The sequence below is a fragment of the Triticum urartu genome, chromosome 7A (genome assembly GCF_056163025.1).
Source record: "Triticum urartu cultivar PI428250 chromosome 7A, HENAU_Tu73, whole genome shotgun sequence".
Lineage (NCBI taxonomy): Eukaryota > Viridiplantae > Streptophyta > Magnoliopsida > Poales > Poaceae > Triticum > Triticum urartu.
In genome coordinates this window covers 681518691-681533419 of record NC_141879.1, presented here as the reverse complement: position 1 = coordinate 681533419, position 14729 = coordinate 681518691, and the positions used below count along the sequence as shown (strand labels likewise).

At 47.2% G+C, this 14729-nt stretch overlaps 2 protein-coding genes and 1 non-coding gene across 6 annotated transcripts; 2 read left to right on the top strand and 1 right to left on the bottom strand.

Moving 5' to 3' along the window:
- Window positions 1-1041: 1041 nt before the first annotated feature.
- On the top strand, window positions 1042-5842 carry LOC125525267 (uncharacterized). The gene is made up of 5 exons (XM_048690269.2): window positions 1042-1844; window positions 1943-1983; window positions 2310-2670; window positions 4658-4741; window positions 4937-5842. Exons 1-4 carry the CDS (start codon window positions 1472-1474, stop codon window positions 4660-4662), a joined length of 780 nt encoding a protein of 259 aa, XP_048546226.2. The 5' UTR covers window positions 1042-1471; the 3' UTR covers window positions 4663-4741; window positions 4937-5842.
- Window positions 5843-6203: 361 nt separating this feature from the next.
- Window positions 6204-6276, top strand: TRNAF-GAA (transfer RNA phenylalanine (anticodon GAA)). The gene has a single exon. It is a non-coding gene; the product is annotated as a tRNA-Phe (tRNA).
- A 1512-nt stretch (window positions 6277-7788) lies between these two features.
- On the bottom strand, window positions 7789-12884 carry LOC125519807 (F-box/kelch-repeat protein At3g17530). Of its 4 annotated transcripts, none has more exons than XM_087535165.1 (3): window positions 9778-12884; window positions 8401-8480; window positions 7789-8303 (listed from the first exon to the last, which is right to left on the bottom strand). In XM_087535165.1, the coding sequence occupies exon 1, from the start codon at window positions 12728-12730 to the stop codon at window positions 11534-11536; it is 1197 nt and encodes a 398-aa protein (XP_087391291.1). In that variant the 5' UTR covers window positions 12731-12884; the 3' UTR covers window positions 7789-8303; window positions 8401-8480; window positions 9778-11533. The 4 variants fall into 4 exon arrangements, with proteins under 4 accessions (XP_087391291.1, XP_048540532.2, XP_048540533.2 ...); XM_048684575.2 differs by lacking the exon at window positions 8401-8480 and having other exon boundaries at window positions 9778-10838; window positions 11498-12884; XM_048684576.2 differs by lacking the exon at window positions 8401-8480 and having other exon boundaries at window positions 9778-10838; window positions 12322-12884.
- Between the last annotated feature and the right edge of the window lie 1845 nt (window positions 12885-14729).

Here is a 14729-nt window from a genome sequence, read left to right as displayed (position 1 = left end):
GCATCCTGACGAACAAGGCTACAACGGGCAAAATCGAGAAGGTGGAAAAAGCTCTTAGGAGCATAGGCAAGAAGTGTGGCGCCGTAGGAAAGGCGTCCGCCGCTGCTTAAATGGATGATCTCAAATGTCTTCGACCGTCCCCATGGTGGTGTCCGTTGTCTTGAGTCGAGGTGTTCCTGTTGGGTGTTCCATTGTGTTTTAAAAGTGTGAGAGTTTGTTGTTGTGCGTTGGTTATGTCTATTGGATCGATCGTGTGGTTGTGGTGTACCATACTTTGTGAGTAGTTCACATGTAGCGTATTTGTATTGGTTTTTGCCCGGTTTCCATAATTAACTGGGCAATTCTCTTCTTCTTAATCAATCGATGAGGCAAAACTTTTACCTCCGTTTCGAAAAATAATACCATCAGATTCACTTCTTTGCAATTAATATTTAAAAAACAGGTTGCGCCTGCATATACAAACAGTTTTAGAAGTCCGGCTCCAAAAAAGGAAAATACCGCTAACACCTTGCCACATCCTGCGGAGATCTCCCACCCCGCCCACGGGGAGCGCAATCTGAAGCTGATGGCCACCGCCCAAAGACGGACGAAAGTGAGTTGAGCTCTTCATTCTCGGGCTGGTTCTTGGAGGTTAGGTTAGTGTTGCAAAGCCTTTCCCCCGGAAGAAAATTCGGAGGTTCATTGAACAATTTGTTAATGAGCCAACGGGCTATTCCGTAGTACTCGTATGTACTACTGCCTAATTAAACTGCGCGCGTTTGTTCTGGACTTTTACGATTGTTCCACGTAATGTAAAGAAAGAACATCATCAAGTACGCATAAAAAGATGTCATGCTACGAGTTCTAAGAGATGCGTAATAATACTGATGAACATTTACTGATCGCTGCTACGTGGAGATTTTGGGGCCTTATTAAACACATTAACGTGTGCAGCATGGGCGCTCGCTCGCGCAGTCCACGTGTGCAGGAGGTATTCGCGATGTACTGTGTCGATTTTGTCGCGCACTCGTTCCTTCCCCTCGAAGGCAAGCACACCCACATCTCCACGCCTCCTCCTTTTCCCCTTTCGCACCCCCCTCCTCATCTATCCCTCGTTAACACAGCTGCGCCTCCGTCCTCCTTTCCTCGTCACCACAGCAAATCATCTCCCATGGCGGCGATCGGGACGAGGCAGGCGCGGCGGCTGCGGGCGGAAGCAGCAATGGTTGAAGGAAGCGCGGGGAGGGACGGATGTGGGCGGGGTCGGCGGTTGAGGACGAGCGCCGGACAGGCAGAGGGAGCGCCTTGGTCGAGGGAAAGCGAGGCTCGTCGGCTGGGCAACAACGAGCGCTGGACATGTAGAGGAGGCGATGAGAAGGGGATGCCATGGGGGGCTCGGCTTCACCTCTCCCATCCTTTCTCTTCGGACGCACCCAACCTCTGCCACAAATCTCTCTCTCTCTCGGTTGGGGACAAGGGTTGACGTCAGCTCATGCTGCCGTCCTCGTGCCTCGGTGTGTCGTGTGTGGCGCTGGGCCTCCCCACGCCGGCCAGCACTCCTCCACCAATCCCTGCCCCTGAGATCTGCCGCCGCCACCACTGGCTCCTCGCTGTAGTGCCAGCAGCGGCACACCGCGACGGCGGCAACTCTCGAGAAGGGCGAGGCGGCGGATGGGGCCGGGACAGTGGCGGGGTTCACTGTCGTGATGAAGTTCGGCGGGTCGTCGCTGTCGTCGGCCGCACGGATCCGGGATGTGGCCGACCTCATCCTCAGCTTCCCCGAGGAGGCGCCCATCGTCATCCTCTCCCCCATGGGGAAGGCCACCAATCGATGAGCTCGCTGTCATCAAGGAGCTTCATCTTACGTGTGTGCTACTTAAATTTGTCATACCTTGTTGCTCGAATGCTGGTTTGGAGTGTGCAAATCCTGATTCCTGAACCATTCGTTGGTGTGTCTGCTCAGGACCATTAATGAGCCGAGATTGGACAGCTCTATTGTTTCAGGTATGCCACTGTTGCTTTTTTGTTGATAGTTCAAAGTCTATTTGTTCTGTAAAAAATATCCCCCCCCCCCCCCCCCCCCCCCCCCGAGATCCACCCAATGTCCTGCTGAACTGATAAGCAATTGCAGTTCATCAGCAATTGCATAAAGTAACTGAATCTTTCTGTTGAATGTGCCTGTTATGTGTATTATTAGATTAAACTAGACTTTTTATTTGGCCTGGCCTGCAACTAATTTTCTCCTTCAGTGTTCCTTTTCCTGTTTGTGTTCTTGCACACAATCTTTGTGTACATCTTCATGTTTATCTGATTATCCCCTCGACCTGCAGCACGCCGCCGCCTTCCTCCGACGCGTCTGCATCGTCTCCGGCGCCGACGCCGCCGTCACCAAGAACTACGACCTCGTCATCGTCACGGCCGGGGCTAGGCAGATCCCGGGTGAGAACAGGCTCAACCTGCTGCAGACGAACGTTCCCCTATATCGCAAGATCGTGCCGTCTGTGGCCGAGCACTCCCTGGAGGCGCTTCTTCTCGTAGTCTCCAACCCCGTCGACGTGCTCACCTACGTCGCCTGGAGACTCTCCAGCTTCTCGGCCAGCCGCGTCATCGGCTGCGGCACCAACCTCGACTCCTACCGCTTCAGGTTCCTTATCGCCAAAGCACCTCGACGTCAACCAGCAGGACGTGCAGGTAAATAACTCACTGAATCCTGAATCCATCTCCACCACGCGGCGGTGGCGCCGTGGGTGCATGTACCTTACTTTGTTCATATGTTTAATTAACTATGGGATGGCTGGGTAAGTGCGGTAGTTGGAAATTATTGTGACATTTGACACTAGGTAACAACTTTTCTAAACTTGGGTTCAGTTCAGTATCGGTTGATGTTTGATTTCTAGAATTACTAACCATGATTTGTTTTGACGTGGAATCTTTAGTATTGTTTTTTCGTCGAACAAGCCAGACTTTCTTAGTTTGTTTGGTGGGAGGATAATTACTCCGAGATCATGTATTTGCGGATCGATAGCTACTCTGTTCATATTGACATTTGAAACTAAATAACAGATCTACTAAATAGAGCCTCTGTTCAGCATGGGTAATCACTGTATCTACAAAAGTAATCAAAAAGAACCGTATGGCAACATTTGCCATCAGTTTACTTAAGATAGCACTAAATTGATTTACAGGTAACATTAAGTATCAAAGATGACCTACAGGTGAAATCTACTTAAGAGCACTACACACATTTTTTGTTGGAAATGGTCCGTAACTGACAACATAACAAAAAAATAGCAATTTCTAATCTAATTCCTATAGATCCGAAATTGCTATTTTTATGTTTTGTTTTGGGTGATCAAACCAAATACCATGTGGTATAGTGGTATTCTGTAAGTTCAATCTTGTTTTGAACACAACGCTCGTGCCCTCTTCATCTCCCGTCCTGAGCTGCACCTTCTCCAAGGACAAGGCGACTGGGAAGTCAGGGGCTACATATCCGTGCTCTCCTTGATTTTCTCCAAAATCTGAGATAATTTGTTTACTAAATCCCATATGTGCTAAATTCTAATGCTTCTAAACATTTCTTGGGTCTTATGTGCCTATTAGCTTTTACTGGAAACCTTTGATGTGCTTGTGCTTTACCAGTGTGAAGTTCAGCGCTATGTCTGCCATTATGAGTTGTGTAATGGTCTGGTGGTCAGGAGTCATGTATGATCACTGTTCAAGAAATCTTCCGATTTATCGCTAATCGGGGGTGACCGATAAGATCATGCCTTATCTTTGCCATTTATCTAATCCCTAGCTGACCGAGACGATAACGATAAGCGACATCCTCAACATTGTGTATGATATAGTTATCATTTCTATGCTTAAATCTGGTCATTTTGTAGGAATATGCCTGGCTTTTTGTCAAATGCAAGCTGCACTTTATATTTTCTCAAATGGATTTTCTTATCAAATAATTGTCTCTTACGTGGATATACTTTGTGTTAAACCCAAGAAATAAAAGGTGAATTATCCATGAATATGATCTGGTATTACTTGGAACATTTTTTGTTTCATGGTATCCTAAAATACGGTCTACTTTTTAGAGTTTATTCCCATTTACTTGTGTTCCTCCAAAATAATAGTGCATTAGTTGTTTATTAGACTTCCTTCTGGTTGCTGAAATTTAAATGTTTGTTGTGGAATAGGAAATTTGAGTACAGTATCCGTTAGCCTGAAAATAATATAGTGAGCCATAGAGAAGATTGTTGCTCTAATTGACTGGTATTTATGGCGCTGATCTCTTTCTCTCGCACCTACAATTGTAAAAATGCCCCTGCTGAATATCTTGAACGATCCTAGAACCTTCTCACTTACAGGTATAGTGGATCCTTGCAAACTTCTTTCCAACATTGAAGCACAAATTACAAAAGCAAAGGATGAATCCATAACAAAGAAAGTTATCATGAAGAGAGTAAACAAATGGCTATCGGCCTGTGATGAAGAGTCTTGGCTTGAGGAATATAATCAATCATGTTTATTTTCATGAAAATATGCTAGCACATGGTCCATCAGCTTAATATGATTTCCGCATTTTCTTCTCTATATTGGCATGCTTGTACTAAATATTCAATTTAGCTGCCAAGCTATGATTTAGGTAATGCCCTATTTAATGTTTGCATATGCCCTACTGCAGGATGATAACAGGTATAGGCAGGGGTGCCCATTTGAATCTCAAGCGTGTAGAGAAAGCAGGGGTACTTTGTTCAGAAGATTCCAAGTGAGTCTTCGTTTCTTCATTTGGACACTGTAGTGATTTCCGTATAATATTTTTTAAGTAACCGTGCTCCATCATTCAATAAGCGCAATATACTTCCTATTTTTTCAAAAAGATCAACTGTGATCTTCGTTTGTTCTGTTGGTCACTCAGTCGCTCATTTGGTACGTAATATGATCAGAAGCTATATTTGTGCAGCTATGATTGACAACTTGATAGACAAGACATTTGCCTGGGAGGATGAAAGCAATACACCATTTCTATATGACGCAATAAGTCACTGAGCTAGCTCACCATGATTACCAGAAATCAAGCACACTAGATCCAATGCATTGAATTTTCATGCAAAGGTTCATATGGTTGCCATTTTGGAAGAGCAAAAACTTAGGAGAGTACAGAAAGAGGAAGATAAGAGACGATACCGGGTATAAATTCCACATCCTCAAGCACTACACTCACAACAGAAGTATCAGTCTTGTTCACTGACTCTTACCAAAGGACTAGAAGAACCTGCACAATCTATTGCGTAAAGAGAATGAGATGATCTTTGGGTCCAACTCTGTTCCGAGGAAGACAAGCAGTTTTAACAGGAGGACCAGTGGCCATAATCATGACTTCGATGCCCCGCCGGGTGTTGGCCGACAGTGCCACACCCGAACTTTTGACACCACGCTCGTACTCTGGACGGTACAACAATTACTTCAAGGAGAAACGGAGGATGAAGGCGGCCCCATTCAACTTCTCGGTGGCTTCCAAGGATGACAACATGTTATCCTTTGCCTCCATTAGGGAGCCTGGTTCTCCTTTGGTTTTGCACTGGGTATGATATTGCCCAACATTTTGTCATCCTCTGTTTCTTTTGTCAACGTATTTTTCTGATTTTCTGCAAAAGAACATATTTTTCTGTTATTCAACCATAAGACTGCGGTGGGGTGGCGGGCTGCACCTATGCCCATGTTGTCACTAACAATCCACTTGGTCGTCGCTGACTGGGTAGTTGCCGCACGGGAACTACGTGTTAGATTACCACTGCGTGCCGTATGATGCTCTACTTTTGAAACCTGTCATCAGTTCCTTTTGAATTACTATTGTCTTTTGTTATCACTGATCTTAGTGTCCATATTATCGCTGTTAGTATCTATGTTGTCACTGTTTACACTGCTCCAGTCAATAACTTGCACCTGTGACTGCTTTCATATTACTATTTTGTGCTCTCACACAAATACAGTATGCAACACTAATAGAGCTTGTATCCAGAAGACTAACCCAAAGAATAAAAAAGACAGTGTAAGGGACACATCCAACCTGGTACCGCCCCAACTTTCTCCCAGGCGGCGCACCAAGGGTGCGCCCCAACCACTAGTGAGCAGCAAAATTTGAAGAGCGTTAGTATAGATATAGAGTCAAATATGAAGTGGGTCAGAAACCCACGATAAATATAGGAAACTAAATGCAAAAACAACAAGCGGGGATAGCTCAGTTGGGAGAGCGTCAGACTGAAGATCTGAAGGTCGCGTGTTCGATCCACGCTCACCGCAACCTCCTTTTTTTGTCTCCCTAATGTCGCCATCTTCAACAATTCAACCATTCGCTACTGTTTTGAGTGAGGTTTGATTCAGCATACATCACAAAATATTGTCAAATTTTTAAGTCAGCAAGATGGTCTAACTTCAACATGATATTGGTGTAACTTGCCGTCAGTTTGAGGAGATGCCGAGTACGATGTATGCGTTGCAAAATTAGGTGAAATACACTAACCTACAATAACCCCCCACCCACCTTAATACACACAAAATAGATTCTTTTTTCCATTTTATTCACTTAAGTTCCAAACATGTTATGTTTGGGGATGTATTCAAAAAATACTTCTGAACACCTCAATCATCATTAAACATGAGAGTCGTTACAATTTGGACTCAAGGTATATTCACTAGTTTTTAGAGCATCAAAGTAAATATCCCTTTGTTTCGTTCCACGCCCACATGATGCTTTGCCATTGTTAACAATGATTTCTTCAATTTAATCTCCTATTCTCAATATCATGTTTGAAGGTTTATCCAAATATTTTCAAACACTTCAATCAGTAAACAAGAGAGTTACTGCAATTTTGTGAGTTTTCCAAGATACACTACCCTACTACCAACGATCGATTAGACACCTCCACTAAAAGGTCTAGCGACTACCAGTATGCTCATGTCAATGGCGGGGTTTTCTCCACTATTGGACCTGTGATCTCCAATGATGGGCTCATGAGTGTATTTAAACTCCTCTTCCTTAGTTTAGTCTTGATATTCATAATGTTCAATGCCCAAGTGCCGAAGCAAAAGGCACCTATTTCGGAGCTTTTTTGCCAAACTAGAAGAGCTGCAAAAGGAGAAGCAAAAACCCAAACAAACAGGGTTCTTAGGAGCAACATGCTTCTACACCAATGTATATAGCATTGAATGCCCTCCGGTACAGACCCCCAAAGCACATATGGATGGATAAGATATCACAACCACTTAGACCCCAAATCCAAAACGCTACAAAAGGAGAAGCAAAAACCCAAACAAACAGGGTTCTTAGGAGCGACATGCTTCTACACAAATGTATATAGCATTGAATGCCCTCCAGTACAGACCCCAAAGCACATATGGATGGATAAGATATTACAACCACTTAGACCCCAAAGCCAAAACGCTGCAAAAGGAGAAGCAAAAACCCAAACAAACAGGGTTCTTAAGAGCGACATGCTTCTACACCAACGTATATAGCATTAAATGCCCTCTGGTACAGACCCCAAAATGCTTTTACACCAACGTATGTAGCATTGAATGCCCTCTGGTACAGACCCCAAAGCACATATGGATAGATAAGATATCACGACCACTTAGACCCCAAAGCCAAAACACCACTCCCTCAATATGGACTATGTACGGATGTATATAGACGTATTTTAGAGTGTAGATTCACTCATTTTGCTCCATATGTAGTCCGTATTAGAATCTCCAAAAAGGCTTATATTTAGGAATGGAGGGAGTAGAAGGCACAGTGAATTTGCAAGAGCAAAGTAATAACATTGAAATTTCCCATTCAAGTTCCCCAGAATGAGCTACAACGTCATCTCAAACTGTACAAGAAACCCCTAACCAAAGCTAGCTAGGCAATTATCAAAATCCTACTCATTTTCCTTTCCCATATCATCTCCTGATGTCCCTCCATTTCTTGTACAAGATGCGCCACTGAATCCACCACAAAGATGCTCTAGTCAGCCTCCTCGCTGCCAGTCTTAGGTCACTCCTCGCCTCCTTGAGGAAGGCCACAGCCTCCTTCCGGCGCCGGCTTCACCCAGAAGATGGCAATGCCCAGCGCATGCGGCATCTCCTGGACCAGCTGGTCTGGCATGCCACGCAGCTTGGGGCCCAGAATGTTCACTGCCGGCTCGTGGCTCCCCATCTTCGCACACTCCAGTGTGCAGGCTGTCGCTGACCATCGGCTCGATGACACTCCGTCCGCCCGCTCAAGATCTCCAGGAGCATCACGCTGTAGCTGTACATGTCGCTCTTCTTGGTGGTGTAGCCATACTCTGAAATGAAAGGCAAATGTCAAACCACTGTGCCATGAAACTGAAATCATCTTTTATTTTATTTAGTACTTAGTAGAACAATAATTGTAGTTTGCACCTATCGCTGCACTTCAATATAATTATGCAAATCAACACAGTGATGTGCTAGGCATTTGGAATCAACAGCATGAGGCCAACCTGCTTCAGCAAGAACAATGTCAGTTACTACCCAGTCACCCGCTTAAACTACTCCCTCCGTTCCTCAATCTAGTGCGTATAAAATCTTGACGAAAATTCCACTTTGTAGTGCGCATTAGCACCCATGGGCGATTCTGGACGATTCTAACCCCAGACCGCAAGGACGCGCTTCGTCCTCCGCTCGCTCCTTCCTCTGTTTGCTTTATCCCCTCCTCCCGCAGATGCATCTCGATTGAACTCCACATCGCCGATCTACTCGCCTAGCGCACGCGACTGCTATCCTTTGAAGAGATCATGGCGGGGGAAGAGGTCAGAGGTGGTGGAGGCGGCGTTCAGTGGCGTGATGGACGGAGGAGGCGGGGGGTGGAGAGGAGGATGCTTGTGCCGCCGTCGGAGAAGGCGATGCTGGCCGTCCAGGTGGTCAGGACTGCAGCGGCCCAGCGGGATTCAAGCAGATGGAGGAAGAAGATGATGTATGGTGCCACGGGCAAGAAGATGGGGAGCCGCCTGACAATGGCGGCGATAGGGGCTGGCTGGACCCCCTGTACACACAGGAGGCATGCCCTTTGCCCACGTTGACCACAACGGAAGGTTGGCTCCCGCCGGCGTCACTGACTGCTCGTTGGCTAGCTTGACACCGCGATCTTCTGGCAAGTCCTAACCTCGTGCGTCCCCCCCTGACACGACCCCGGCGTCACCAAGTCCACCGTCGGCGTCTCCGGTGTCACCGCATACACGGCCTGCATGCCCACGTCCGCGGTCAGCATCTCCGCTGTAACTCTGTCCCCGGCTAGCATGCCTTCGTCGCTGCCGGCGTTGCCGCGTCCTCGGCCGGCGTCTCCGCGTCCAGCAAGTTACGAGGGCACGCCGCCGGCGCAGCGACGGCACGCTGCCACTTTCTTCTCCACTTAGTACTAGTACTGTAGTACTACTTGGGCACATATGGCATGGGCTGGGAGTGGGACAAAGCGTGTGAGGGCTGAGGGCTTTCTCGTCCAAAAGCCTCCGCCAGCACATACATTGGTACGTGTGCTGCAAACTATGCGCACTAGATTGAGGAACGGAGGGAGTACAAGATATCGACATGGTCCTGGATGAAGAACCATGTTAAGCTTACTAGAAGAAGCAACCACAAGTCAAAGAATCTTGCTTAGGTAACAGCACTACCCCAATAAGTCACGGAGCAGTGGGATCAACCGGTGAATGAATGTACACTATCTGCCTACAGTTCTAAATGCTGAAGATAGTAAGAAACAGTACAGGATAATATAAATGCACGTTAGTACAAGTTACTTGCCTGGAGCAGTGTGTACACATAAGAACCAGCGATACGCAACATGGCATGATATAGTTGGGACTTGGGACAGTTCATTAGCTTGGCCAGCCGAAAATCAGCCAAGTATGCCTCATACTTCGAATCGAGCAGTATGTTCTTGCACTTGACATCCCAGTGTAGTATCCCTGGAACAGAGCGCAGCGCTGCCCCAACAAATCTTGTACTGTGTATTCCCAGTCCAGGCTCCTTTTCTCGCTGAGGAGCTTCTGCAGAATTTCTCAGTTATTTGCCAAATCTTCTGGTGCAGACTATGCTCCTGCTGACTTATTCAGACAACAAGCTACAGTCAGATTTGAACAGTGGCCCAGTTACACAACAAACCGTCAAAGCTGAACTCAGTTCCGGAAGACAAAATGTCAAGATTCTAGTCTTTCAGGTATCATAGGTGCACCGGATCTCCAAACCTGACCCGCATCTTGTGCTGCGGTGTTCACCACGAAGAACGCCGTGGGGATCGGATGACCGCTATTCACTGCGGTCACCCACCAAGTCTTTCTGAAGTTGTCACTATTTACCAAATATGAGATGTCATATTAAGAAACCAGCAAATATTTCTATGAATCTGGGGTGTAGCCAGAAAGAGGCTGAACTTTCCTCCTGATCTGCATCTGGAATATATGGAAACACCGGCATGGTGCGGCCATCCAGCGTTTCCTGCTCAGATGCCGCGGGGTGAAAGTCATCTGCAGCCAGCAGCTCGAGCCTCACTCAGAACTCCCACTTATCCTCTGTCTGGCGGACTGGCGTTGCTTGAGTGTATTTATGTCCCCAAATGTCCCCAATATTATACCGTCTTTGAGTATACCCACTGATGGAAGTGAACTGATCGATGCTTGGCTAATGCATCCGCCTTACCTTGAAGAATTGGCATCCGACTGGTAACTGTGCTCGAAATGGTTAATTCTACTCTACAACTGAGTGATCAGCAGACTGCAGATACTGGTAGAGGCACGGCAACTACTCTGATTAGCCCAAGAAAGCAGGACTAGGACTTTTGATTTTGAGCACAGAATCTTGAAAACCTGCTAGAAAAAGCAATCAGGTTCGAAGACAGATGAATATCCTACAGATGGTTTTCAATTTCGTAATTTGGAGCCACTAGAAAAAAGAAAAAAAAAGGCAAGAAATTGTTCAAGTCCCATTAGAAGATTATGGTCATTTTCTGATAAACCAGCTAGGATTACGAATCATCAACATTCACATTGTCTCAGCCTTTTGAGATAGCATATCACATTATATGCTGCACATGTATGCAAACTTCTATGAATCTAACATCAACCCCACCCCACCCCCCCCCCCCCCCCAAAAAAAAGACCAAGTAAATCTTAGCAGTGCAAACACCTAGATAGAACCAACCAATGTAGATAATGTGTGCACATATCAGATTATGCCTTTTCATATAGAACATAATATTCTAATAGAGATACCAGGTACATGACAAAATAGAACACACTAAAGTCTCATACAACTCTACTTGTTGCACATGAAATGGCATAGTCAACATACTACAACTCGTACCAACATGTCCATAAGGGAAACATGCAACCAGAGACAGGCCTAGATATGAAAATGAGTACAGAACTACAGATCAAACTGAAAACTGAAGCTGGTGTTTTCAAAAACAACATCATCTCTATTTGAAAATCTTTGTCAAGAATACTCTCGCAACAGAGCACCTCACCGATGCCTGCCAAACTTCTAATCAGCAGAACATTCATCAATTTGGAGTTGCCAAGCGCATTCCTCCATCCAGTGGTAGGCGGGAAAACAAGGGCACATAAGAGAAAAAAGGCCTAAACTTCTGGTAGTTAGGCTCAACGCGATATACAACTGTGCTCTCATGACGATCCAGATCGTATGCAATCAGTTCATTGTTCCAATGAGCTATAAAGAAGATTATGTTGGCATGTGGATGTACTCCAATGATTTCAAGGTCGAAGCCGAGCTGAAACAACACATTTGGAGCTACATTTGAAAGCTTGCGCAACAATTTCCAGTGCATGCATTTGTCATTCAGGTGAGTCCCATCCCACTGATAGATGTCAGCACCAAGAACGTAAACTGATATAGTCGAAAATGAGTTTGCATCATGTCCTTCAGTATCATCGGAGTCAATATAAAATAGCTGTCCTGCGGACTTTCCGATGAAACCCGCGAAACTCGGATCAACTGATATTGGCAGTGGAATGATTCTCCATCTTAGCCCTTGTGCATCAACTATTGCCAGCCCACGCTGATGTATGAGCAAGTGCAGACACCCCTTGTGGAAAACGCCTGGTTGACTCCAGCACAGGCTAACTTCGCTGTCCCATTGGCTTTTCATTGATACCCACACACCAGATTTTGAGGAGTAAATGTTCACTCCTCTCACAACCAGGGATTGGGATTGTTCCAGCATAAATTCGAACAGATGAAACTCTTGAATGGACACGCCACTGTCGAAACCCAGGTAAGCGCGACAGCAGTCGCCGGCGTAGCCAGAGTGAGGCAGCACAATATACTCACCGGTAGCTGGATTGGAGACCATGTAGCGAGATGTTCCAGCAGCAGCAGGGGTGCCCGTGCGGATGCTTGTGAGAAACAATCCATCGCATGAATCCTCGAGGGAGACGAAGCAGTCCGTGCTGTCGGACGGCAGCGGCAGGAGCGGGTAGGTCTCGGCGACGCTCGCCCAAGGGAAGGCGGACAGGTCGGCGTAGTTGACGACGAAGCCGCGGGGGTCGGCGGAGTCGGCCGTGATGCGGTAGAAGAATCCGGCCAGGGTCTGCGCCATCTTCTTCCGGTTGGCGGGGTCGGCGATGATGCCGCGCCATGTCGGGCAGACGCACTTGCAGATGCAGAGCGATTTGTAGGGCACGCGAGAGAGGATCTCTGCGGTTAGGTCGTGGGTGAGCCTCGACATCGGCTCCTCCATGCCGACCGTCCGCCGCGAGCGCTGGCTGCGGTTCTCCGACGGGATGACGGCTGGAATTGGTAGGGTTGCGGCGGGGGATGGCCGGCGGCGGCGGCGGGGTGCCTTCAGGATTGGGGACTCGGAGTGGTGAATGAGGTTTTTTTTTTGACTATTTTTTTTTGAGACAAGACTAATGGGGAATGAGGTGGTGATGGGGCCAGCACGGTTATTAGACCGGCCGTGCCGAGCTGCAAATCGGGCCGGCCCACCGGCCCGCCAGTCACGTAGGCCCACCTACTGTTTGGCTTGCTGGCCTATTTTTACCTACTGGGCTGGTATTATGCCATATATACATATATAAAAAATTAAAAAATAATGAAAAAGATAAACGGGTCATGCCGTGCCGGCCTACGTGCTCAGCCTAGCAGCTCAAGCACGCCCCAGGATGTGCCACGTACCTGGCACGGCCCGATTAGCCGCGCGCCGTGCCAACTTGCTCACGGGTCGGCATGCCAGGCCCGGCCCATTTGGCCAGCTTTGGGTAGTGGGGTGCCACATTTGGTTCTTCCCATATAAAGTTGTGTGTATATTTTGATTTCTTATTAATTTTCTCACATTTGGTGTTCATCAGTTGCCTGAAATTCTAATCCGGGTAAGTAGATTTTGGACAAAGCCCCATGGTAGAGAATAGAGATGGGGCACAGTAGCAAGCATAGCACAAAGGCCAACTGACGATCTCCGGCCTTCTACATCTTGATGAGCAGTGGATCTCATCTCCGACAACTTTGGATTCGTCGACTTGGACCTCTTCTAATGCGGGGACAGGGAGGAGCTAGCCATTTGACTAGCGATTCGCCAGTCCCGAGAGGAAACCGTGCTCTATGGTCGGAGTCGCTCCAGCGACAATTCATTGCATTCGCACAAGTGGTGCTTGGATCCGACGCACACCGATGGCTTGAGGCTCATGACCGGACAAAGCCAGAGATGGCGAGCATCGTCAGGAGGTACTGCCGCACCCAATCGGAGGCCCCAAGCCGACGGCGCAACCCCATTGGTGGAGCTTCGTCTCCCGCGACTTCAGGCTCAGAGTCCGAGATCAACACCACCAGACGACGCGGCCATGGATAGTAAAGTACCTACATGCCCGTCGTGCCCTTGCCCTTGTAAAAGAGGAAAACCCCGGCGGTTCTCCCCCCCCCCCCACAAGAGGAGGGTGACAAATCGGACAGCTCCGACAGTGAGTAATTGTTTTCTTTTTCAACTAAATTTAGCCTCTCGACAAGAGGGTCGGTTGAAATTTCCGATTCACATACCTCTTAGATAAAAACATCTAAGTCATGTTGGTCGGCATAATTGTCATAAACACTAAATAAAACAAATAGTTATAAAAGATAAAATATACCACATCCGACGAGGGCCGACGGGGGCGGATACCAAAACCATCGCATCATATAATAACAAAAAATAATAAAAATAAAAAAATTATACAAGTATCTATCTAAATATACAAGTAAGACTTTTTTTAGAAAGAAGATAAGAACAAGAGGCTCGCCACGGTGGTGCTGACGACGAGCGCGGGCGATCAACGGCGGTGAGGACGAGGACGGGACAAGATGGACCGTCAAACCTAAACAAATCTCGAGGAAAATGGAGTTTGGACTAGAAGCTTGAAGAGGAGAAAACTTAAGTGTGGCTCGGGCATTTCATCGAACATCTCATGTGCAACAGAAGTGAGCTAGAGCAACACACACCTCTCCCACGACCGGCCAAAAAAACAAAGCAATGGCTCTGTTCGCAGGCAGGGACGGGGGTATATATAGGCTTCTCTTTAGTCCCGGTTGGCGGCTTAAACCGGGACAGAAGACTGACATTTGGTCCCGGTTCTAGTCACCAACCGGGACTAAAGGTACTCGGCCAAGAGCGAGGCTCATTAGTCTTGGGACCAAAAGTGTTAGACGAACCGAAACCAATGGCCCCTGAGACCCGGCCGGTGCCCTGGCCTCACGAACCGGGACTGATG